This window comes from Microtus oregoni, unplaced genomic scaffold (assembly GCF_018167655.1).
Source record: "Microtus oregoni isolate MIOR12 unplaced genomic scaffold, Mior012 000082F_ref0000272, whole genome shotgun sequence".
In the NCBI taxonomy this organism is placed as follows: Eukaryota; Metazoa; Chordata; class Mammalia; order Rodentia; family Cricetidae; genus Microtus; species Microtus oregoni.
This window is the reverse complement of record NW_024544542.1, coordinates 2,615,977-2,642,168: the sequence shown is the minus strand read 5'-3', so window position 1 is coordinate 2,642,168 and position 26,192 is coordinate 2,615,977. Positions and strand designations below refer to the sequence as shown.

At 37.2% G+C, this 26,192-nt stretch overlaps 1 protein-coding gene and 1 pseudogene across 1 annotated transcript in view; one reads left to right on the top strand and one right to left on the bottom strand.

Moving 5' to 3' along the window:
* LOC121441843 (coiled-coil domain-containing protein 178-like) overlaps window positions 1–26,192 on the bottom strand; it is a 309,575-nt gene that overhangs the window by 225,549 nt on the left and 57,834 nt on the right. Inside the window, exons 8-10 of the mRNA XM_041643164.1 lie at window positions 22,431–22,526; window positions 21,914–22,050; window positions 607–790 (exon numbers count right to left, since the gene is read on the bottom strand). Of these exons, the coding sequence (XP_041499098.1) occupies window positions 607–790; window positions 21,914–22,050; window positions 22,431–22,526 (417 nt within the window). The remainder of the gene's footprint in view (window positions 1–606; window positions 791–21,913; window positions 22,051–22,430; window positions 22,527–26,192) is intronic.
* LOC121441840 lies at window positions 23,660–24,149 on the top strand (annotated as a pseudogene).

Below are 26,192 nucleotides of genomic sequence, written 5' to 3'. Positions count from 1 at the left end.
AGCAAAGGTAGCTGCACTGAATCCTCATCGTTTGGAGAAGGATGATTTTATTCTTGCAACTTAGATGTGTTTTAAGAAGAGTTGAAGACACCTTAGCATATGCTACACGTGGTAGGGCATTTACCTCATATGAATGGGACCCTTACTTAGACTTCAAGCACCATTCACATGCCTACCCACACCTAAACCATATGGTTGAATTTTTTTCTTTTTCTTTTTTTGGTGTGACTATACACTTGCTAGTGTCTGTGGGTGTGCATATGCATGTAGTGCATGTTCACGTGTAGGGATGTGGAAGTCCTCACTCACTCCACCCTTTGTTGACACAAACCCTCTCTCACTAAGCCAAAAATTCAATGGTTTGGCTAGGCTAGACAGACAATGTGCTTCCTAATCAGTACCTGGGTTCTACTGTGTACAGTTTTCTCACTTTGTCTCGGGATCTGATCTCAGGTCTTTGTGCTTGTGTACCAGGCACTTTGGTCTCCAAGAAGAGAATTAACCCTTACACTAAAATCTAACTATGAAGAAAGATCAAGCCAAAAAAAAATCAGGTTAATCACATTTTTTTAAAAAAATATTTTAGAGATGACAACAATACCTGACCTTGAATTTTCTTCTCACGTCTGCTATTTGGTTCTCTACTTCGTCTGTTTTATGCTTAGCTAGGTGGAAAACAGCCCCGACTTGATATGCCTGTTTGTAGAGCTGTCTGAGGTAATTGTTATTCTTTGTCTTCAGCTCCAGCAATGACTGGGTTTCGGACTCACATTCCATTTTCTTCTTTATACTATAAAAACGAACAAAAATTCAGTGTAGTTACTCTAAGAGAACATATACTTAGAAGATCTATAGGACAACCTTGGCCTTAGTTGTCAACAGCACTTGTGCACACAGTTTTTCGGATCTACTGGTGTCTATACGTCATAGCCTGAAAACAAAACCCTTTTTGCACTCCTTTCCTGTCTATCACCTTTTCTATTCACACAGCATTTGTTTGTTTGATTGTTTTTGTTTTGTTTTTTTTTTAAACACAAACCAGAATGCTTTAAATGGAAGAGTGAAAGCTTAAACAGAAGCCCCAGGTCCATCAGTTTCCAGACTCCACCATTACTGACATTTTGTACCAGATGGGACACGTGTTGTGGACAGAAGGTGTCCTGTGTGTCGAGCGATGTTGACTGGCAGCTCATCTCCCCTGCATCAGCATCTCAGCTTGACAGCCTAGGATCTACAGGCATTGCTAAGTGTCTCTTGGGTAGGATACAACATGCTGCCATCTGAGTACCACATAACTACATTGTAGTAATAAGAGCGGACGGGGCTGCATCCCCAGCACCCCAGCCGCCTGCTAGCTTATGCTCCGAAATAACAACACACAAACTGTATTCATTTAAACACTGCTTGGCCCTTTAGCTCTAGCCCTTACAGGCTAATTCTCACATCCCGATCAACCCATCTCTAATAATCTGTGAGCACCGGTTTTACCGGGAAAGATTCAGCATGTCTAAACTGGCGGCTTGCTTCATCGCGTGCGTCTGCCCGGGAGAGCGGAGCATGGCGTCTCTGTCTGAGGTGTCTTACCTCTCTTCCTCTTCCTCCCAGCATTCTGTTCTGTTTACTCCACCCACCTATGTTCTAAGCTATGAGCCCAAGCAGTTTGTTTATTACTTAACCCATGAAATCAACAGATTGATATATGACACTCCCACATCACTACATCGATGAAGGAAGTGGTTCTCAGATTCAGCAGTGTATGACAGTCTCAAGAAAGGCATTTAACATTGCTTTGTGTTTTAGACAGTTGGCTATAGTTGACTTGGAGTCATGCTCCAGCATTGCAGTTTTCACATACCTCGGGTGATAAAACTATTGGATAATGAAGAAGCAGACCCAAATTAATTAGAAATGTCTTTTTCATCATATGGTTAGTTTACGCGGTCACAGACTGCTGGGCTCTGCTTGAGTCAGAAGGTGTAGGACATTGGATTAGCCTTCAGGTGGCACTGATGAGACCTCGTGTAGAAAAGATTGACTTCATGAAAGTGATTGATGCCCTTAAACAGCATGTAAAAAACGCCCTTATAGAAATGGAGACCTCGTGTAGAAAACTGCCCAAGAAGCTCTGCTCAGAGAAACAACCACTTGGATACAGGTGAGTGTGAAGAGATGCGGCCAACTCATAGGTGGGAAAACAATGCATACAACTGCGGGTGAGCTGCACTGACTTGTTCTCTGGCCTCTTGTTCCCTCAAGGATAAACATGAGCAAATAAGAATCATCATTCATTAAAGGTGTGCCAACGACAGAGCATGGCTCACAAATCAGACAAAACAAAATGGTGCCAAGAAATCAAAGCAGAAGAGGGGGGCAACCATAATAAAAATATCTGCCTGAATTATTTCATCAGAGAGTCAATATGGAAGGTTTCATTGTATAATATCAATGAACTGTGCTAGCTGAGACAAGACAAACTCAGCCATTGCCTATAGGAGTGAAGGCACCTATGAAAACAGATATTGAAGCCAAAACTCAGCTTAGCTATCTTTTATGTCATGTTGTCCCTCATACCATTTTAGGATCTCTCTCTCTCTTTTCTTTTTTCTTTCTTTTTTTTTTGTTACTTAGAAAAGCACAACAAATGGAAATTCCAGAAATGGTGATTGAATCAGGTGCGACTGAGAGAGAAATTTCACAGTGTAAAATGGAAAGAAATGGGGATTAAAAATATGGCAATATAAAAACATGAAAGAAAATGGAGATGGCTGTGTTTATTTAACAAATAGATGTAAGGGCTAGGGAGATGACTCAGCTAATAAGGCACCTGCTGCACAGGTGTAAGGATATGGGTTTGATATCCAGAATCCACACAGCAGTGGGTGGCACAGACAGGTGGATCCCTGGGATCCACTGGCCAGTCAGCTTAGCTAAATTGGTAACTCAAGGTCAGTAAGAGATTCTGAAACAAATAAAGGTGGATGGTGCCCGAGGAATGACACCCAAGGTTGTTGTCTGGCCTTCACATGTATCTTTATATACAAGTGCACTGGAAAACGCACAAATGATGTGGAATATTACCTTAACAATGTAATAGTATATTATATTTGTTAATGCTGCCTTTGTTTAATTATGTAAAGATGTGTTGCTGTTTCACTTTGCCTGCCTAAGGCACTTAATTGGTCAAATAAAAAGCTGATTAGCCAATAACCAGACAGCAGAGGAATAGGCAGGGCTGGTTTGTGGACAGAGAGAAAAAGTAAAAGAGAATGAAAAGAACAAAAGAGGAGGAGAGAATGAGGGAGAAAGAGAGGGAGATGCCTGGGAACTAGCCAGGCAGACATGAAATAAGACAAATAGAATGAAAAAAAGGTAAAATAAAATCCCCTAAGACAAAATACAGATGAAAAGAACGAGGTTAATATAAGCTATAAGAGCTAGCAAGAACTAAGTATAAGATAAGGTCAAGCATTCATAACTAATAATAAGTCTTAGTGTCATGATTTGTGAACAGTGTAAGGCCCCAAAGAAAGCCTGATACATTTAAATGCATTTGCAAACATACACAGAAAAATACCAAAAAAAAAAAACAAGTAAGGAAAATACGAAACATGTATTTCAAAAATATTTCTTAGCACATACTTTTAATTCTAGCTGGAGGCTGGGATGGGATCAGAGTATTGTGGACAGTCTTTGACAAATTGTGAGACTTTGTCTCAGGAATTTCAAGTATGTTCTGAACTTGGAGGAATGTGTTGAGACTGAGGACAGATATTGCCATTGACCTTGAGTACCAATTACCCTTTGAGCCTGAACTACAGAAAGCAAACAGTTTACAGATACTGTTTCTGTACTAGAACTTAAACAGGAAGCTTGTCATATAAACCATTCTCCTTCCAAGATGAGTAGGCCACAGTATAAATTAAAAAGTTTTATTTCTGGGTATACCTTGCATGAGATCCACTGTGAAGATGCATCAATCTGAACCTTTGGAGATGCTCTACTGTCCCATTATCTACGACCCCTACCCACTTCATTTTTTCCTGCAAGTCTTTTCTCATTCTTCTGTTTTTTTTTTGTTACTCTGTGCTGTATTCTGGATTCTGTCTTAGGATCTGAGGCATCATCATTAGTGAATCTGTTGCTTTGTAGCCGAATCCCCAGTAGCTGTGAGTCCAGCTTCTTTTCATACATTTTGGAGGATTTTACTTTATTCTGTTATTGCAACAATTTTAAACTCACTTGAGATGTATCTAAGGTTCCCACTTTGTAAGCTTTAAAATAATAGAATTATTGGAAAATATATTTAAATATAATCATTGCATTATTTCAACTTACTGTGATACATACACACACACACAGACATTAACTGTCATTCATGGTGGATATTTTCTGATGTGTTTTATAATTGCATAAGCCCATTTTAAAACATTTTCCTTGATAGGAATCATCTGAGGTCTCAATCAGCTTATTTCTTTAGAGAATACATGGAGTCATAACTATAAAGCTATAAAGGTTCTCTTTGGAGATATATGCTACATTAAATAAAAAAGTACCTTCTGAAGCCATTTCTCAGAAAAATCATCAAATGATAAAGACACTGCTCTTTATATCTTAAAATTTATCTAACAGAATGTGACATATATAATATAATGAAATTGGAATTTTTCTTCTTAGAATATTATTCAACACATACTTAATGTATGCCCGTAAGCGACCATGGTGGCACATGTCTTCAATCTTAGAAATTTGGAGTCAGTGGCGGGCATATCTCTGTGTTGTAGGCCTGCCTGGTCTACAGAGAGAGTTCCAGGAGAGCTACTTCTACACAGACAGGTCCTGTCTTGAGAAACAAACAATCAAACAAACAAAAATGGATGTTCACAATGCATCAGGCACTAAGTTGGCCACTGGGGTTCTAAAGTTGGAAGGACGTATGGTATGAATAGCTGCTAATGAGCTTCTCAAAGCAATCACAGGAGACTGCATATGCAGCTCAGACCAAACTGTGTGCATTACCTTTCTCTTTTAAATTGTGCACAGGAAAAGCTCACTAAAGCTGCATTATTTCTAAATGGAAAATATTTAAACAAGTTCAGCCTCTCTGTAGAAAGGGGGCATGATAGGAAAACAAGCAAATAAATTACAAAAAAAACCCCTTGAGTCTGTAGGTGTGCAGGCACAATGAAGCTAGTGAAGGAACCACACGACAGAAGGAAAAGATCTTAAGTGGGAAGGAATGGGGCGAAGAGAGCATACCGGGATATATGTGACTTGATGTAAAAGCAGAAAATGGAGGACTATATCTAGGGAGGAAGGGGACCTACTGAGAGGAGTGTGAGAGACAATAGAGGGCAGTCAGGGCAGAGTCAAATTAGAACGAATTATGCTACACATGAATAAGGATACCATCATGAACCCATTGCTTTGAATGCTAACTTAAAAATTAATTTCACACACTCACACGGAATCATCACCGCTAATGGCAAAATGAGATGCATCTTTGCAGTGGTCACCAGCAAGATCCTGCATTTTTTTCCTGTGGCTACTAGTCAATAGAGAGAGTACTAATTCTGGAATAATTGTTTCCTCTGTGGTTTCACAGAAGGCAGGAAGTTTCTTTGTACATGTAGCAACTTCATAAGGCTACTATTTGTGTAAAATATGAATTCACACACAAAGACTGAACAAATGATTATATGCATTATTGTTGGACAGAATTGAAAGTGATATTTAATGTTTTATTATAATAGAACCATTATAAAGGAATCCTAGCTCCCTCTTATTTCAAAGTGAACATCCAGGCACTCCTCATTCTGATAAAAACATAAATCATGGCCAGCAGAAGCTGTTGGTTGGTGGTGCTCACTTGAGTGCGGATGATGCATAAGATTTCTCTTGACTCGGCCAGGCAGAGGTGGCTCACGCCTATAATCCCAGCACTCTAAAGGTAGAGGCAGGTGAATCTCTGTGAGTTTGAGGATAGCCTGGTCTACAAGAAACAGCCAAAGCTACAGAGAAATCTTGTCTCAAAACAAAGCAAAACAGATATCTCCTGACTCTAGCAAGGATCATTTACAAAACATAAATCTGCCGTCACTGATTTTGATAAAAAACATGAAATAATTTCATGCTATAGTATATGTTTATGACTATACTTTGGTTTTCATAGTTTACTGTCTATCAGATTTTCTTTACCTCTTTATATTCACAGATAAAAAGGCACTACACATAACTTTCATCTTGCTATGGCTTACCCATTCATTGAGTAAATGCTCTGATTTATTTGACATTTTTCATTTTATGTTAGTTTCCTATTTAAAGAAAACACTGATAATTTAAAATAGATTTGTGTTGGTAATAATGGGTAGGGGTAAGGATTTCCTTCTTTCATCATAAAGCTGCTAGGAAGACTTCCTTTTTCTGCCACACCATAGTGCCACTTCTGTCGTGAGTCATGTAGAAGAATATGTAAGGGTCTGATGCTGAATCTACATTCTGACTGACCAATCTGACATTATCAATGAAACTCGCCTTACAAATTAAGATTTATCATAATCATGTTTCTTCGGGTACTTTGAATTTAACGGACCCCATAGTCTCATAGGGAGCAGTACTATTTGGAGGTCGGCTTTGTTGGAGGAAGTGTGTCACTGTGGGGATAGGCTTTGAGGTCTTCTATGCTCAGGATACCACCCAGTGTTTCAGTCAACTTTCTGTTTGCCTCCATGATATAGAAATCTCAGCTTCTGCACTGTGTCTGTCTACATCCCACCATGCTCTCTGCCATCACGACAATAGACTGAACCTCTTAACTCTAAGCCACCACATTTAAAGGAATTAAATGTTTTCCTTTATAAGCATTTCCATGATCATGGTGTCTCTTCACAGCAATAAAAACCCTAACAAAGACAGAAGTTGGTACCAAGGACTGAAGTATTGCTGTGATAGACCTGACAATATTTTGTTTGGAGTTATATGAACTTTGGTACTTTGGGTTAGGAAAACAGTGGAATGCTCTAAGCACTGCTTAATGGGAAATACTTGCAGGAGCATGGGAGACAGTGGTGCTGAGTGTGACTAGATGAACTGTGGGGGGCTACCTCAAGAGGTTACAGAGGAGAAGAATATTAATATGTTGCCTATAAATCATTCTTGTGATACTTTGGTGAAGGAAGTTGCTGCATTTTCCCCTTGTCCAAAGAGTCTGGGTGAGGCTAAAGTGAAGAGTTTTGGATTAATTCTGTTGGCAAAAGCAATCTCAGGACAGCCTAGTATAATCTGTCCTTTGGTTAAAAGTGATAGCTCTAATGAAGATTTATAATGAAGAGGAGTAAGCTGAGAAGGGTAAATTGCAAAGTATAAAATTTAAAGAGAAAAAGAGCATCAAGAAAGTGGAATGGAGCTATATCCTGTGTTCAAAGAGATGAACAGATTAAGAAATGGAATAAAAGAAATGATGTCCTCAGGGTATAAAATCCCACACAGTTAACTTTTCAACTTTTGTAACAGTACTAAGAAAATTTTAGAGTTGTGTATGATGGGGAATACCTTTCATCCCCAGAATGGAAAGAATGGTGGATCTCTGAGTTTGAGGCCAGCCTGCTCTACAGAGCAAGTTTCAGGATAGCAAAACTTAGGCAATGAAGGACAGAAAACTGATGAAGATATTGAACAAGGGGTCATGTTCCAGTCCCAGTAAGTGGCCGAACCTGGCATCTTTGACCACATGGTTTTGTCTTTGGAGGTAAGAATTGAAAAAATAAAAAGGGTTATGGAATTAGCCTCTGCACCAAAAGAAAGCCCACGGAGACTAGGCATGTGTCATGGTTTCCCTAAATGGAGGCACAGTAGAAAGGTCATTGCATGAAGCTGTGAAGTAAAAGCCTGGATTGCCTTGGAGACCACAAAAAGTTGGAGATGCCAGAGTTGTGGTATACCTGCCAAGAAGAGCTGCTAACAGAGGGGAACAAATCTGAAAGAAAGAATTGTGTTGCCATCAACAAAACTGAAAGACATGAAGATGCAGAATTTGGAGTTTGTCCATTTGGGTTTTGGTCTTGCTTTGGTCCACTATTTCCTTACTATGCTTCCTTCCCTATGTTTTGGAATGTGAGTGTAAATTCTGTGCCATTATGTGTTTGAGGCATGTGTTCTATTTTTTTTATTACTATTTTATAGGGGATTACAGTAAAGAAATTGCGTGACTCTCAGAAGAGACTTTGGACTTTTAAACATTGTTGAGACTATTACAGACTATGGAAACTTTTAAGTAGAACAAAATGCATTTTGCATTATATTGTTATAAACTTATGGGGGCCAAAATGTGGAATGTGGTAGTTTTAATATGATTGTCCCCCATAATCTCATAGGGAGTGGTGCTCTTAGGAGGTGTGGTTTTGTTGGAGTAGGGACGGCCTTCTTGGAGGAAGTGTGTCTCTGTGGGACAGATGTTGAGATTTCCTATGCTCAGGAAACTTTCCAGAATCTTAGTCAAATTCCTATTGCCTGCCAGATGTAGGATTCTTATCTCCTGCACCATGCTTGTCTACATTTCAATGTGTTCCCTGCTATGATGATAATAGACTGAACCACTGAAAATGTAAGCTGCCACCTCAATTAGATGTTTTCTTTTATCAGAGTTGCCATGGTCATGATGTCTCTTCATAGCAACCAAAACCCCAGCTAAGGCACTACTCTATTTCCATAATCTTGATTTTCCTTCAACTTTCTCTTGAGTATTTAATTGCATTTCCATATGAAATTTCTGCCATAAATTTTAACTGACCCATGGATATTTCAATTGTTGCTATTTCTTATTTTGCCAATAAACTTAAAACCAAATAAGTACACAATCATTTTGCTTTTAGATGTCACAGAGAGCTATCCACCCAATTATTTCATGATTTTTTTAGCCAATTTCATCTTATAATCACTTTGTTTTATTATAAAACAATACTACATTGGGAAATTAGTTATAACAATATTAAAAATCTGCTAGTAATTTACTTAAGGTAGCACGAATTCTAATTGGTCTTAATAAATAAAGCCCAGAGTCACATGTTGGTGTTTAAAGCTGAAGGATCAGAGAAGCAGTGCAACCAGTCACTAGAGAGACCTTTTCCCTCTACCAATGATCAGACCAAAAGGGCAACCCTGTCCTCAGACTGTCTCCTCTGACTGCATCATCAGACTGCAACTGTATCCACCAACCTCAGACTGCAATGAGTTCCTGTCTCCTTTTGCCTTATAATCCTCTCTCTCGCCAGCCTTATCATTCCTGTCTCTACCTCCCTAGTGCTGGGATTAAAGTCATGGGATCCCAAGTGCTGGGATCAATGGTATGAGCCACTACCACCTGACTCTCTTTCTCTTTGAGACTGGATCAATTTCGTGTGGCCTAGGGTGGCCTTTAACTAATGGGGTACCCTCTGCCTCTGTCTCCCAAGACCTCGGATTAAAGGTGTGTGCCTACACTCCCTAGTTTCTAGTGTCTTAGCTTTGCACTCTGATCTTCAGGAAAGCTTTTATTTTGTTAAGCAAACAAATTCTCACTACATCATCTATTTTACTCTAAAATAAAAAAGAAGGCTATCAGTAATATAAGAAAAACTATATACAATAAATACAGGCAATAATTATATCAACAATGTCTAGTTCATTTGCATTTGACAATTTCAGAGAAAATACTCCATTATCTATCCTATCTTATTGAGTTCAAAGTGTTGTACCTAATTCACTTTTTATTCTAACTTGCAATACTAATTTTATGTCTCTCAATGTTATATATACTGTACATTTGTTTAGTGAGTTTCTTTTCTGAGTCTGATAAGCAAGAAAACTATAACTATCTAGTTTTCAAATCCCTCGAAGACCTGAGGAGGAAATAATATTAACTGAGTAAGCAGGAAATGCAAGCAAGAGACGTCCAAAATATTTCAGAAATCATAGAAACAGCTGGCTTCCTGGACAGATATCCAAGGTTTCTCTGCAATGTTGGGACACCATCTTCAACCTACAGGCCTTGAATTTTGACATATTTTTCTATAAAGTAGGACTTTTGAAGGACTGACTTGCCTTGCCTTGGCAAGGTTTGGTAATCACTCTCTTTTGTATTTGCTTGTCAAATTTGGATAGTATACCATTGGTAATTGAGGCAAGAGTATTTCTTGCAAAGTAGATTACTTTAGCCACAATGAAATTAAACTTCATGTCAAGTTTCTTTGATGCTCATTATCTTCCCCAAAGTATATTGGTGCTGCAAGGAGTAAACATGTCTTATTGTCATAAAAAGAAAGTATGTTATTAAAACATCTTAAATGCCATACTCTATAGATCTCTGAAGTGTTTAAAGACCACCTGTCTATTTAAAATATATGCTTGTTTGATCTTGAAAACATACATAATATGACTACCAGTTTGATTGCAATGACTACTATCTTGCATTTCTTTATATGCTAATTAGTTGTTAATTATAACTTTCAAGGATGACAATTGAAATGTATAGGTACAAAATGTTGAATAAGATTAGAAATATATGTACAGTATATTATAACAAAATAAATCTCAAATTTGTATTAATATACAAAATTTATATATACTATATAAGAGTGCAATACAATGTAAAATATTTAAAACTAGTAACTGCTTTTTAGGAGTAGATTAAATAATCTCTCTTTTTGTCTACTCATATCTGTATTGTCCCTTTTTCCCTCTCAGAGTAGATTTAATAATTTACCTTTTTTTTCTATCATATCTGTATCCACCTCTTTTTTTCAAAATAAGAACTCTGAATCTAATCTCCTTTGTTTAGCTTTTTTCCTAACCATTACCAATAACAACTTTTTAACCAGTCTATCTAAGCAATAACAAATATTCATAACCTAATGAAAAACCAGAACCATGTACACCACCTTTTGGGAGTATAAGTGCTGTGTTCTTAAATTTATTTTATGCTGTCTGGGGGATACGGCATCTTTAGGGGATCCTGAAAAGAAAAATTTGGCTTAATTGTCAAGTTATGGTAGAGGTAGCTATATCATTTGTTGTTGCATCTCCATGTAATGAAAAAGTGCTGGGCTTTACTCAAGTCCTGGCTAGAGAAGTCTGTGAGGTTGGATCATCTCAGCTAGCCAACTCAAAATTATTCTGAGCAATTTGTATTTCAAACTTAGGTGGTATTTTTCATCTTAGTGGTATTATCATAGTCCTAATGGAATCATCATGGGTCCCCCACCCTCCTTTCAGAGACTTAATAGGTTGCTGTTAGGCTTCGTTATGGTCCACTGTAGAAAACTGATAGAGACTCAAACCCAAAATCATGTACAGGAAAGTAGATGAATTTTTTTCTAGAAGTAGTTAGTACTCTATATGACCATTAATATATTATAACAAAAAGTTTAATATATATTTTATATATTTATTTATCACATATATATGAATTTATATATCTTATAAATTTTGAATTCTCTTTTGGTAAATTATATCTGATCAAAATAAAAAGCATTTGTTAGTTTTATAGGTTAGTTTAGATTAAATGGCCATGCCATTTGATGAACTATTATCTCTTCTAATTAAGAGGTATCTCTTGTTCAAATTGAATCTTTATCAATTTTGATGGTATCTATAGCTTTTCCTCTCCCGTGGAAACAAAAGAAAAACCCCTTCCACAACATAACATATGCTTTGATTACTCTTCTTTGGTCAACACATCTATAAAGTATACGAGCTGATTTAATTCCATAGTTTTTTTCTACTATCCAATGTCTTTTGGGAGCTATTGTTCCTTTCTCATTAGCATTTAGAAAATTCAAAGTTAATAAAGCACTAAGAAATTTATTTCTAGGGGTCTTTATTACCTCTTTCTGCTTATCTATCATGCCCCTTAGTGTTTGATTGGATTTTTCTATAACTGTTAGCCCTGTAGAAATTTGTGATAGACATGTAATATGCTTCCTATTATAATTAAGCAAAGAACTGTTTCATTTTATTAGAGGTATATTCTGGAGCATTGTCTGTCTTTATTTGTACAGGTATACCCATGATGGCCATAACTTCTAGCAAATGTGTGATTACTAAATCATTCTTTTCTGAACTCAAAGCAATTGCGCATTGAAAACCTGAATAGGTATCCATGGTGTAGTGTATATATTTTAGTTTTCCAAATTCTACAAAATGGAACACATTCATCTTGTACTCTTTGGGTTACTTCCTATATGTAGTGGTGTTTTTTTTGTACAATGAACAAGTAGGACATTTCCTTATAATTTACTTGACTTGTTGCCAGATGATGGAAAAGTCTTTTTCAAATTTTTGCTATTGACATGATGTTTTCTTATGAAATTCTGAGGTCTCCAGCACATTTCAATTAATAGTTCATCAATTTCTTCACTGCTTTTTGCTAGAGTACCTGGCAGACCCATATGAAATAGGATGTGTGTTATATATATGGGATGATTCCTATTCCTGATTATTTTCTGTAATTGAATAAATAGTAAAATCAATTCTGTATCATCTGGTACAAATTAAGTGGTTTCAATACGCAAAACAATTTCTGCACATTGCAAATCAGTAACTATGTTGAGAGGTTATGTAAAATCCACTAGTACCATTAAAATAGCATATAATTCTGACTTTTGGATCAAATAATAAGGGATTATATAAACTTTACTTAAATATTCTGATTTACATCCTTCCTTTCCTGATTTATCAGTACAAAATGTAGGAACTCCAGATATTGGTGTTTCGCATACAATGTGAGAAAGAATCCAGCTAGTTCTCTTTATAAACTGAATTCTCTTGCTTTCGTGATATTTGTTGTTAATCCCCCCTCCAAAAAAAATTGCTGCAAGCTTTTTGGCAGGGTTCACTTTCTGCCCAAAATTTGTCAATTTCATCATTAGTAAATGGTTCTATAATTTCTCCTGGGTCTCTTCCTGCTAATTGATGAAGTCTTGATTTTCTTTTTTATAATGAACTCAGAGACCTTTTCCACATGTTTTTTTATTTTTTATTCAGTTTATTTTGTCAAAAGATTCATTCTAAGGTAATATCTTCCCTCTGCACTGAAATTCCTGTAAGGCAATGTTTAAAGTATAATATGACTAGACTGCATTTGAGCTTCGTCTCCACATGTGCATTCTGTAATTTCTTTTCCACCAAAGCCAATTCTTTCTCAGGTTTAAGGGATAATTTCTGGCAACTTTAGAAATCCTTGTCACCTTCTAAGGTTTTGAATAAATTATTCAGCTCATCACTTTCTTCCCAAAAGATAGGAAATGTCTCTTATCACCCTTTGACAGTCATTAAGAGTCTGTAATTGATCTTCTCTAATTTAAAATTTTTGGAGTCTAAGGTTTTATAAACATATTTTATAGTCTAAATAATTAATAGAATCTCCATTTTGTATTTTTTTCATGAGCAATTTTTAATCCCCAACAAGACAAATTTTTTTCTACTTCTTTAAATATTCTTTCTAAAGTTTCTATACTTAAATCAGCTAAAAAGATATCCTCCATGTAATGGTAAACGATATATAGAGAAAATTGCTTATGTATTATTTTCAATGGCTGACTTACAAAATATTGGCACAGGAGAAGGCAATTTAACATTCTCCATGGGAGAATCTTCCACTGATATCTCTTATTTGCTAAGAATCATTTATGTAGGCCCTATGAAGGCAAATTTTTCTCTTTTTCTTGTAAAGGTATAGTAAAGAAACAATCTTTTCTATCAGTAACTATAAGAGGACATCCTTTAGGCAATAAAGAAAGCAAAGGAATTCCAGATTGTAGAGAGCCCATTGGCTGAATTACCCTACTAACAGCTCTTAGATCTGTTATCATTATAGTATCTTCAAAAACAAGAGAGTCAATTATTATTTGTATAGTCTGTATTTGGTATCATTCTATTTACTGCTGATGTCAATCTTTGTAAGAAATCAGTGAAGGATTCTTTTGGGTCCTATATGGTTTTAGTAAATGGCTTAGTCTTACTTCCTACTTCTCCAATTCTGTCACTAGCATTCAAAACTGCTGCACAGAATAAAGCTAAGATGTGACCATCATATAGCATTTGACTTTATATATTAGCATAATCTTCTTCTCCAAGAAGCTGATGTTGGGAAATTTCCACACCTCTCACTCTACTCTGTCTTTCAATGGTCTTAGCTTCTTCTTCCAACCAGGTCCTCCATTGAAATTGAGGACCAGGTTTCAAAACTGCTGTAACCACTTCTCTCTAGTCTTTAGGAATAATTCTATTACAAGTTGACCATGAGTTTAACATTTGCTTCACAAAAGATAAAAGCGTGCCATATTAGACTATCAATTCCTTGAATATCCTTAAATCTAATATTGCTACATGTGTCCATTCAACTTTTACAGGGTCTTGGGGATATCTATCATTTGACAATTCCTATAAGGTTACTGGATATATTAATGTTGGTTGTTTGAAAATCTTAGGCTGTTCCTCTCTTATAATGCAATGCTGAAATTGGTTGTCCATTAATTTCCTCTGTCTGAATTTGAATATCTCTATAGTCAGTTTTATTATGTTGGCCTGTGTCTTAGCATTCATACCAATCAACTTTTAAGAGATAAACCAAGGATCATCAAAATGACAATAAAGATTATAAAAATGATAATTAATAGTATGTCAATTCCAGTTAAGTTGATTTTCCCTTCATTTTATTGTTCCATCTTTAAATCATGCATTACATAATCATATAAAGACCTAACTTTCTCAATCATAATTGTGCCTCCCATTTTTTTTAATGTGGGAAAATCTCTGCTTTAATTAATTCTTCCTTTTAAGAATTTGCAGTTTTCTCACCAAATCTGCTGCCACTGATAATGAAGATTTGAGGCTGACTGATGCTTCATAAAACATTAAAAGCTAGGCAGGATTTTAAGGTAGTTACAATTACTTAGTTTGGCACAGCTAGAGAGGGGGTTCAGAGAAAGACCACCAGGAGAGAAAAAAGGAAAACCTAGCCGGTTGGGTGGCATCTCCAGCCACGTGTAGCTCTGGCTTATACCAGTGGCTACAAAGTCACAGGCAAGTGGCTTTTTCTTGAATTTATAACCCAAACATTATCATCAGATGTAGTACAACTAATAAAAACCCACAGACAGATATTGGGGTTTAAGCTGAAAAATTAGAGAAGCAAAGTAGCCAACCACTAGACAGCTCTTGCTTCTATGAAATCTTCTAACAATATTTGTCATTTTCTTTTCAGAAGGTCCCAACTTCCTATTCATAGAATAACTTTGACTTGGGTTTTATATGAATTTTCTAAAGAGTAATATTTTAATCCATTACATCATTAACTTAAATATTAGTGTCATGATCAACCAAGATGTGTGCACTTAAAGGATGCCAAAAAGTTCTGATTTGATGATTCTGACCTATCATATTTTGGGAAAAATTTATCTTACCTGCGATCAAAACCTTAATTTGCCCCATATCATTCCATATCCTGAAAATTAGTGTCTTAAGAGAGATTAAGTCATAGATATGAAAATGCTTGTTTGAGAATTCAAAGTACTTTGACATTTAACTGATGTGGGGTTTCCCTCTGTATGCTGTGAATATGATTTATTACCATTGGTTAACAAAGAAGCTTCTTTGATCTATGGCAGAGCAGAATATAGCAAGGTGGGAAATATAAGCAGAGACAGAGGAAGAAAGATGGTAGAGTCATGCAGATGCCATGTAACTGCCAAAGGAGAAAGATGCCAGAACCTTACAGGTAGACCACAACCTCATGGTAATGCATGGATGAATAGAAATGAGTTAATTTAAGATGTAAGAGCTAGCTAGGAATACACCTATGTCATTGGCCAACCAGTGTTGTAAGTAACATACTTTTTGTGTGATTATTTGGGTCTATAGGCCAGAAAACCAACATGCAGTCTTCATTTACATTCACATTCAATGATGTTGATAAACTTCTTTCTATTGTTTTAGAACATGAGTCAAAATAATTGCTAGACAACAACCCTTGTACCTTTCCATACTTCATTCTCAAGCATATAATCACCCTCCAATCTTTCATTGTTATTTTTTATTCTATACATTTAATTTCATCTGGTAGCTCTACCAAAAAGGTTTTGTTTTTGCAAAATTTAAATTGTGCAATGATCACTACTATGAAATCTTTGAATAGGATTCCGAGAATTTTCTGGTTAGGTTTCTGAGTTTGTGATTAAAGCATCAGGATCATAAACACATTTGGGAAGAACAGATTTATTTGTCTTGTAATTACCTCAAAGTTCTAAAAGCTTTCCACAATACTCCTGCAAAACAACTTGGTCAGCTCTCTCGCAGTACCAGCCCACTTCTGGCACCAATTTCTGTCAAATTTCCTCTCTATTACTGTGACAAATACCATGACCAGCTGTACCGGAAGAAAGGGGTTTAGTTGGCTTATGTATCTGGTAAATCATTGATGGAAGTCAGGAGAGGAATTCAAATAGAAGCAGAAGCTGGAACTATGGAGGAAAGCTGCCTCCTTCCTTGTTTGTAGGCTCATGTTCAGCTACTTTTATCCTGCCTCCAAGGACTTCCAGTCTGTGGAAGCCCAAAAATGTGAGCCTATTTCTACCTTGTGTGATGGTCAGAGAGTTTGGAAGTTGCTAAAAGTTGTTGACAACAAGCAGGGATACATATCCTGGTTCTTTTGGCATTAAGATGGCTCATATAGGTAGATCCACTCCATCCTGACAGATGGTCAGGATATGTAAGCATACTTCTGTTTATTTTGTAATAGGAGGTTACCTGAAGAGCGGCTGCCTTCAGGATACTTGGTCTAATGTGGGTTCACTGCCTAAACAACAGAATGCTATTGACTTGATGTCTCAAAATTTTAATGCAATTAACTGTTCGAGTTGCCCTTTGTATCATGTTAAAGAAGTCTTTTGTTGTCTTCTTCCCCCCTTTGTATTGGGGTATAAAGGCGTATGGAAAATTAAATGTGGAGATTTTATTATTCACCAAAACTCCCTCCTGATACTACCCAATGTTTACTGTTTTATTATTTTATTTTTGTATTTGTCCTCTTTACTATGTTTCTGATCCTCACACCCTCTACCCTGGCAAGAGGTACTTTTGTCAAGGCTAGTTCCCAACACCAGTCCAGGGTGACACCACCGACAGTGGAGGAGTCTGTACTCCATCAGTCAGCAAGTCGGAAAACTCCAAACAGACATGCCCACATGCCCGGATCAAAGCAGTTCCTCAGTTGAGATTCCCTCTTCCTCGATAAGTCTACTTTTAGGTAAGGGCTGTAGAAACCTAACCAGTATACAGTATTTAGTTCCCTTCATGTATTTTTATTCTCAACTGAATCAAAATATCATAAAATGACTTAATATCTATCTGTCACATTGGCTTCTAGGTTTGTAGTGCTTGCTTATCCTACTTACAACATAAAAACACATAAAATGTGCATGTATGTGTGTGTGCACACGGAGGCAGGAACACATGGTTCATTAGCATGCCTGCTGCCTGGGTTTTAACATTACTTTTCATATCTGAAATTGTTGCTTCTATACCAATATACTAAGTATATTTTAATGTTCACTAAATGTCAGCTAAACTGAAGCCAGATTAACTTGAAAATAATTTGATAAGTAAGAAAAAAACTTGAACACGAATATACAAAATGAACTTTCTATACAGATTCCAACTGCACAAAGCTGTGGGTGTTTAGGAAAGAAACTTTGGTTCCTGGAAACTTAACTTCTTCATTTTACCCTGGGAAATGTCCATAAATAATTAATAAACTGTGAATTGTAGGGAAGTTGTATAAATATTCAACCTTAGTGGTAATCAAATAAATGGAGTTTAAAACTTCATTTTTTTATGATACTAGAGCAAGCACTGCTCAGTCTTTAAAATAATCAAACAATCTTTCTAGAACATAGCATTATAAAAATGTTAAGGGTTTTGAAATCTTACCACTAATACATTTTCATAAAACAAACAATGATACTGACACAGATTTCCACACAAAACTATGACCCCAGTATTTGTAACAAACAGTAAAACTGAGTATATTACAGTGATATTTCATAGATCTTCTGTGTAAGAGAATCATAAAGCTATTTAAGCATATTTGAAATTTATGTAATAGTATATTAAAATTTTATTATCTCATATGAGAGAAAAACAGTAATCACAGGTATTCATTATGTATGAATATGCATTTATAATAATATCTGTTTTAAAATTATTTTAAGCTTGATCTTTTTAAGTTTGTTTGTACAGATTTTCTATAATATACATCCATTTTAATCAGAGTACTAGTAAATCATAGAGCACATTATTGCCATGGATTGAATGGAGATTTTGGTAAAGTGAAACTTCCTTTGCCATGGTTAATTAAGGAAATAGACAAACACAGTACAGAAAGGGAAACCCCAGGTTACAAGGTAGCATGTGGGGACTCTTCTCAGTAATGAAAGTGCATGTATAATAGTCTGATTCCATCACTGGAATTAGATTAATTTTTATTACTAATGATATTGCTATTCACAGGGTTTTTTTTTAGTAGAAAAGATAAAATGTACAGTAAAAAAAAACCCTAAAACAACAAAAGTCCATTAACATAGACAAATGGAAAGGTCCTAGAAACATGATCTAAAAATAAGACAAAGAAGCAAAGGCAAAGAAAATCCTGCCCAGAGTGTATTTGAAGGGTGAAAGCAAGCTTGAATCACCCAAGCCAAACGCAGTGCAGTGGTTTTAAAGACAACACTCCTTATACATTTGAACACTTGGTCCTTAGTGGGTGGTGCTATGGGGAAGGTTATTAAAGTTTAGGAAGAAGACCCCTGCTGGAGAAAGTATGTCCTTGAGGGAGGGCTTGGAACATGTGGAGCCCACCCCTACTTTCTACTCTTTCTCTGCTTACTGTGTGAGGATAAAAAGTGATTAGCCAAGCTTCCTGTTCCTGTTGCCATCCCATGACATCCCTGCCACAAAGGACTCTATCCCCATTTCTGTGGGTCAAATATTTTTTTTTTCATTACTAGTGGCATTTGGGCAATTATTGTATCTAGGAAACATAATTGTAGTTAATTCACACTGAATTGTAAGACGACATAGAGCATCATTTAGGATAAAGGCAAATGAAGCACTCGGAAGGAATTAGTACATTCGCCTGAAGGATCAACTTGTTTTATTGTTGGAGAGAGAAAAAAGTGACTTCTCTAGGTCTTAGCTAGGAAAGCAAACCCTGAGCAGGGTGCGGTTCCCAGTGCATGGTTGCCAGAGAGTCCCAACTGTCACGATGAAACTCTTAGTGCAAATTCATTGTTCCAAATAATAAATGGGCTTTACTGTGATATTTCAAACACATAAATTGTGAATTTTAACTGGATGCTTCCCTCTTACCCTCCTCCTGCTGGTTCCCTTCTTCAAACTACTCTCTCCTTTTCTTGACATATATATTTAGTAAAACTAGAGTCTACAGACAAGGAAAGTGTATAATGTTCTTATTTCTTTTTTATTATCTAATCTTGTTCCCCTCTGTCCACTTTCACTAAGACCCTTCTTCATCTGCAGACTCCTGTACTTTCTGTATTTTTCTCTCTCTTTCTCATTCTCCCAGATTCTGTTATGATAGAAAACAGGTGACATTTTGCTGAGTCTGACTTATTTCATCTATTCTATTTTCATTCAAAGCACTGTTTTCCTTTTTGACTGAATAATGGATATACCTCTCTCTCTCTCTCTCTCTCTCTCTCTCTCTCTCTCTCTTTCTCTCTGTCTCTCTCTCTCTCTCTCGCGCGCGCTCTCTCTCGCTCTCTCTGTATGTATGATATGTGGAGTGGGGCATACATTCCATACCACACTTGTGGAGGTCAGAGGTTAACTGGTGTAATTGGTTCTGCCTCTATCTACCTTTAAGTAAGTTCCAGGAATTGAACTCATGTCAGGAGGTTTGCACAAGCAAGCACCTTTATCCATCCACTAAACTATCTTGCAGAGATGTTACTTGTTTTCTTGAGCACAACTATCCTGACTGAGGTGAAATAGCATCTCAGTGTAGTTTTAATACATTCCTAGTGACCGACATTTTTTCTTGTATTTATTGGTGTTTTGTATTTCTTTGATTAACTGTCTGTTCATCCTATTAGCATGATATCTGACCATATGACTTGCTTCACCCAGTGAAATATGAGCAGTGATAGCCGATACATTCTTGCTGAAGCTATGAGAGCCACCAGTGGTATAGTAATATACTCTCCCTAATGGTACTAGAGCAACATGTCCAGAGGTATCTGGTCATTTTTTTTTGGGGGGGGGGGAGTTTCTCAGAAGGAATAGCATGAAAACAGACACAGCAGGTACAGCTGGATGACAGCGAGAGTGGGAAGTTAACCTTTCTGCTTATATACCAGTAAGGCTGGAGGCTGCTTATGTCTGCTGGCCACCACAATTGTGTCCTCTTGTAGGTGGCTCTCCTCTCTGACTCACTCACTTTTAAGGCATCTTTGCTTATTTTCTTTCTCTTCTGAATGTTTTTTAAATTTTTTTTACAAGAATTTATTGTAAAAATTTGCACATAAAATAAGCATCACATACCAACATTATCCAGATCTGTGAGCTACACATTTCGATAGTCGTGATAGCCAATCTAAAGTTGTGGATTTTCACACTGGATTTTAGTCATTTCCTATGAAGTCTGTTCTTACATAGTTATCCACCACCAAAACTGAAAACTCAGTTATAGAATTTAGCCTTTTATGATACATAAATTAATCTTACCAATGGCTCTATGCTATCATATCTAATGGTAAAAACACTTACTACACATTTTCTTTTACAAACTTTCCATATCACTATCAAGTACTATGATCAGCACCCTTCCCTTTGTCCTTCCACCTTTCCTTCAGGACCTCGTCATCGATAGCACAATATATTTCAGGCATTATAGCAACCGACGAGAGTGTGATGATCAGATACAAAATATCACGGCCAATGGATCTCCCTTGTGGATGAGGGTGGAGAGTGAAATCATCCGCTTATTTTTATAACACAGCACTGCAGGCATAATAAAAGGCACGAGTGTGCCCATCTCAATACAGTAGAAGGTGGTTCGCACACATTCTTGCACTGTAATCATAAGGATAAGTAATACTTGTACAGAAAGAGCAGTTAAAAATAGTCTAAAAATACAATTCCACAGACATGTCAAGTGTTACTAGAAGGGGAATTTGAGTCATGATTTGAGCCATATAATAAAAGTAAACCAGGTATAGCATAATACAGCAAATAGAACATGCTCTAGTCAAGAGGGCTTGTGGATATGTGAAGAGACTGGCCCCTTTCTTTTTCTAAAATTAATGTCAATGGACCAAATAACTGATGATTCTTTTACTTAAAATGAGAAAGACATGTGTGTTTCTCAATAAAGATAATAGCTAGAGCAGAGACATCATGACTGTATGTTACTTACTCTCAGAAGACATTGAGCATACGCATCAGAGCTGATTGTTGCTAGAACTGTGGGCAGATTTTAAAAATGTCTAGAGTGTGGAGAAGTCTTTGCTGAAATGCTGAATATGAGAGTTGAGATAGAAAGTGGGATGAGGAAGACTGGTTCCTAAACCAAGTAAACCAGGTTGGTAATTATAGGGAAGAATTGAGTATGGGCTGGAAGAGACGAGGGGATCACCACACATATTCTAAGTTGAATGTTATCCTTAACCTCTAGATGACATGTCTAAGGGACGTTTGCTGACAGTGTCTTGGATGATTACAGAGTAACATTTGTAGAAGATTTAAGTTAAGTTAAAGCAATATTAAACATGAATATGCTTATATCACCCCAGGGACTCATGGTGGAAGGGTTTATTACAGATCACTTTTTGGAAAAGCTATATAGCAATAATAAGTTCTGAATTACCTGCTTGTGATTTCCTCTGTGAGGGTGTCAATTTCAGCTTGGAGTCTTTTGTTTTCTTCTAACAATGCCAGATATTTTGTTGAAACATCAGTGTAGTCTTTTGAAATATCAGAAAGCTCAATATCCCATGCTTTTCTCTTGATAAAATAGAATACAAGATATTTATACATTTTTAGTAATTGAATGAAGGGGAAGCCCAACCAATCACCTTGTTTGTAGGGTGTGATCCCCTTAGGCTAATATTTACTTATAAATATTGAGGGTGTGCTCCCCGTGCTCTCTTTGTTTTTTCTGTGCTTCATGGGAACTCTGGCTTTGTAAGTCCCCCTTTTCTTACCCTTATTAAAGCTGAATATTTTATATTAAAGCTAGCCTGGTTAATTCTAGTTGCCGGTCATTTATGCCATTTCAATTGAAAGTTAAGTTTTCAATGTTAATAAATTAGTTTGAATCATTCAAGTTGCTAACTAAGTAGAGTGTGTAGTGCTCTGTGGGAATGCAGGAATAGTCTACTCACCACGGAATAATAATTATTCAGTGACTCCATGTACTGCTGCTCAAAATTTTTCTGCTTCCAGGAATATTGGTCAAACACTCTCTTCAAATCATCTACCTAAAAATGCACAGAAGATAAGTCAACTGATGAGATTTCCTTCATTTTTATGAGTAAGAAAGAGGCTACATTCTACTTTATATAGTTTTCCTAATGAACATTGACTGACATGGTAGAAAATAATGTCACATGCTTCTCCCATCTTGAAACCTAATATAGGATTTTGATAAAGCATAGCAAATCAGATATAAATCAAGTAGAGTGTTTCTAATATTCAGATGGATAATCATGACAAATAGAATGTGTTTTAGTTACAGGAAAATTTAAATTATAATTCATTACATTGACAAGCAAAGGAGAAAAAAAAGCATATACTCCCACACTTTACAAAATAACCACTTGATTAATCCACTACTTAATTCTCTGGCTTTCACATTTTCCCTATAGGTTTTGAAACTGGAAATAAAGAACTTAAATATAATGGACAGACATTTTTATTGCCGAATCCCTAAACTTGTGTATAGTTTAAATAGCTGAAGAAATGACTTTAGCACAAAACCCAATTCCAGTTTCCAGCACCTGCAGCCAGTGGCCCACAGCCACCTATAATTCCAGCTTTGTCCTCTCTGCCCTCCTAAATGCCAATGTAAAAGCACAATCAATAATACCTGGGAGTGATGCGTCTATCTTAGAGCCCTAAAACCCTACCATAGCAGTTCTGCAATTAAGCAGAAGCACAAAACAAATAACTTTTAAGAGACTTTTTATGAATATGATAGAGCAGCGGCTCTCAACCTTTCTAATACTATGGACCCTTAATACAGTTTGCCAAGTTGGGGTGACTCCCAACCATAAAATTCTCTTTGTTGTTATTTCCTAACTATGATTTTGCCACTGTTATGAATTGTAATGCAAACATCTATGGTGTCCAACGGTCTCAGGAAACATCTGTGAAAGATTTTCCACTCGGTATTTATTCAATACAGTACTTGAACTCTTAGCTAAAGTAAAGGAGATCAAGTGTATACAAATTAGAAGAAAAAAGTCAAAGTATCTTTATTTGCTGATGATACAATAGTATCCATAAATGAACCCAAAAATTTCACAGGAAACACCTACAGCTGATAAATACTTTCACTAACGTAGCTTTATATAAAATTAACTCACAAAATTTTTAGCCTTACTATATACAAATGAAAAATGGACTGGTAAAGAAATCAGAAAACCCACTGGGCACTCCGAAGGGTGCGGGAACGCGGGGTCGCCTGGCCCGTGGCCTCTGCCTCGGCCTCGCCTCCATGCTCGCGGTCTGGTCTGGCTCTGCCCTGGCGCGCCCGCGGCTCGCAGGGACATCATACAAGCTGAACTTGACTGCGCACATGCCCGCCGCCGCCCTCAACGCCGGAAGCGTCTGCTCGCCTTCTATAGTATGGCGACATCCTCCCAGTTTCGCTAGCTACTGAGTAGACTATGGGCCACCATCACTATTTCCAGGGAACTGGAAATAGCCAGGTGCCTCGGAGTAAATACGCAGAGCTGCTGGCCATCATTGAAGAGTTGGGGAAAGAGATCAGACCCACGTATGCAGGGAGCAAGAACGCCATGGAGAGACTAAAACGAGGCATCATTCAAGCCCAAAGCCTGGTTTGGGAGTGCTTGGCCAAACGTAATGCCAGGTCCTAGCCCCTGGCCAGTCTGAAAGCCCATCTCGCTACCCCGTGGAGATGAGAGGCTTTGTTCAAACTGGCAGTGGTTTTCCTGCCATGGTCATTAAGCTCTGAACCCACATTCAGAAGACGGGGAAGACATTTTGCAGTTACTGACGGTGTGCATTCTAAGTAGTTAGAAACGATGCAGCTCTTTTTTTCTTTCCAAGCATTGATTTGAAAGATGTTTGTGAAGCCACTTCATAGCAAGCTATTGTTTGCCCCCAAATACCAGTGTCCCCTTTAAAATCTCCCTTTGGATACACTTGCCATTTGCCTCACCCCAGTTGACTTCCATTCCATGCGATCACCTGCCTCTGAGGACTTGAGTGCAGAACACAGCACATCTGCCTTGTAGCTGGCCTACCTGTGGGCAGTGCAGACCCTGCTTCACAGAGATGCTCTGCTTAAGCCTTTGCATGACTGGGTGCTTTGAAGTCAATCTTAAACATGCACACGTTATAAATACAGAAGAAAGAACAATCTACCCTGGTGTGGGAGAACTGTCTGTAATCTGTCAATCATGTTATAAATAAAAGCTGATTGGCCAGGCAGGAAATATAGGTGGGAAAACCAGACAGGAAGTAGAAATGATGTAATGAGAACAGGAGAATTCTGGGAAGGAAGAAGTTGATTCCTCACACTCCTGCCCAGACCACCGGAGCAGCAGGATCTGATCTGCCCCACAGAAAAAAGGTACTGAGCCACATGGCTAACATAGATAAGAAAAATGGGTTAATCAAGATGTGAGAGATAGCCAGTGAGAAGCTAGAGCTAATGGGCCAAACAGCTTTATAACTTATAGAGACCTATGTGTGATTTTTCTCTGGGACTAAACAGCTAGAGGGTACCGGGCAGGACAGAAACCACAACAAACAGGACCATTCATGTTAGTTCATTTTACACTACCCAACCTGCCACACGCCCTGCAAATGTCCATCCTGAGATTGTGGGTCTCAGTTCCATGTTTACTGTGAGACTGTCACAACATCTGGAAGAAAACAACTGCAAGTGTTGCATCTTTGTATTTATTACTTGATGTAATAATGCTTATTTTCATTAACAAAAAAAGAAATCAGAAAATAATATTTTTCACAATAACCTCAAGTAATATAAGATATTTTGGGATAATTCTAACCAAGCAAGTGAAAGACTTACATGATAAAAAATTTAAGGCATTGAAGAAAGAAATCAAAGAAGATATCAGACGATAGGAAGATTCCTGGTGACCATGCATTTGTAGGATAAAAGTAGTACTAATGGTCATCATAACAAAAGCAATTTACAAGTTGAATGCAATACCTATCAATATTCTAACACAGATCTTGAAACAATTTCCAGCCTTATATAAAAACATCAAAAATACAGATATATCTAAATAATACTTGCTTAACTATGTTTGTAGCAGATTTATTCACAATAGCCAGGAACTAGAAACAATCTAGTGAAGAATGGATAAGGAAAATGTGGTGAATTTACACAGTGGAGCATTACTTAGTTGTTAAAAACAACGACATCATGAATTTTGTTAGCAAATGGATAAAACTAGAAAAGATCATCATGAATAAGATAACCCAGACCTTGAAAGACAAACATGGTATGCACTAATTAATAAGTGAATATTAACTGTAAAATAAAGAATAACCAGGCTACAGTCTACAGACCCATAGAAGCTACGTAACAAGCTTAAGGAGGGATGCATAAATCTCATTGTGAGTGGGAAATAGAATAGACATCACCAGTGGATAGGGTGGTCTGGAAAGGAGGTTTGGAAGGGAACAGAAGGGATCAGGTGGCAGGAGGATAGAGAGAGAGTGTATTAGGAGAGGCAACTGGAACTGGAACTGGGGTATCTCTGGGAGGAGCTAGAAACCCAGTAGAATGGAAACTCTTGGGACTCTAAGAGGCTGACCCTAACAAAGACTCCTAGCAATGGGAGATACAGCGCCTGAATCAGCCATCTCCTGTAACCAGGCAAGATTTTCAGTGGAGGATTGGGACACCAGCCTGGTCACAAAAC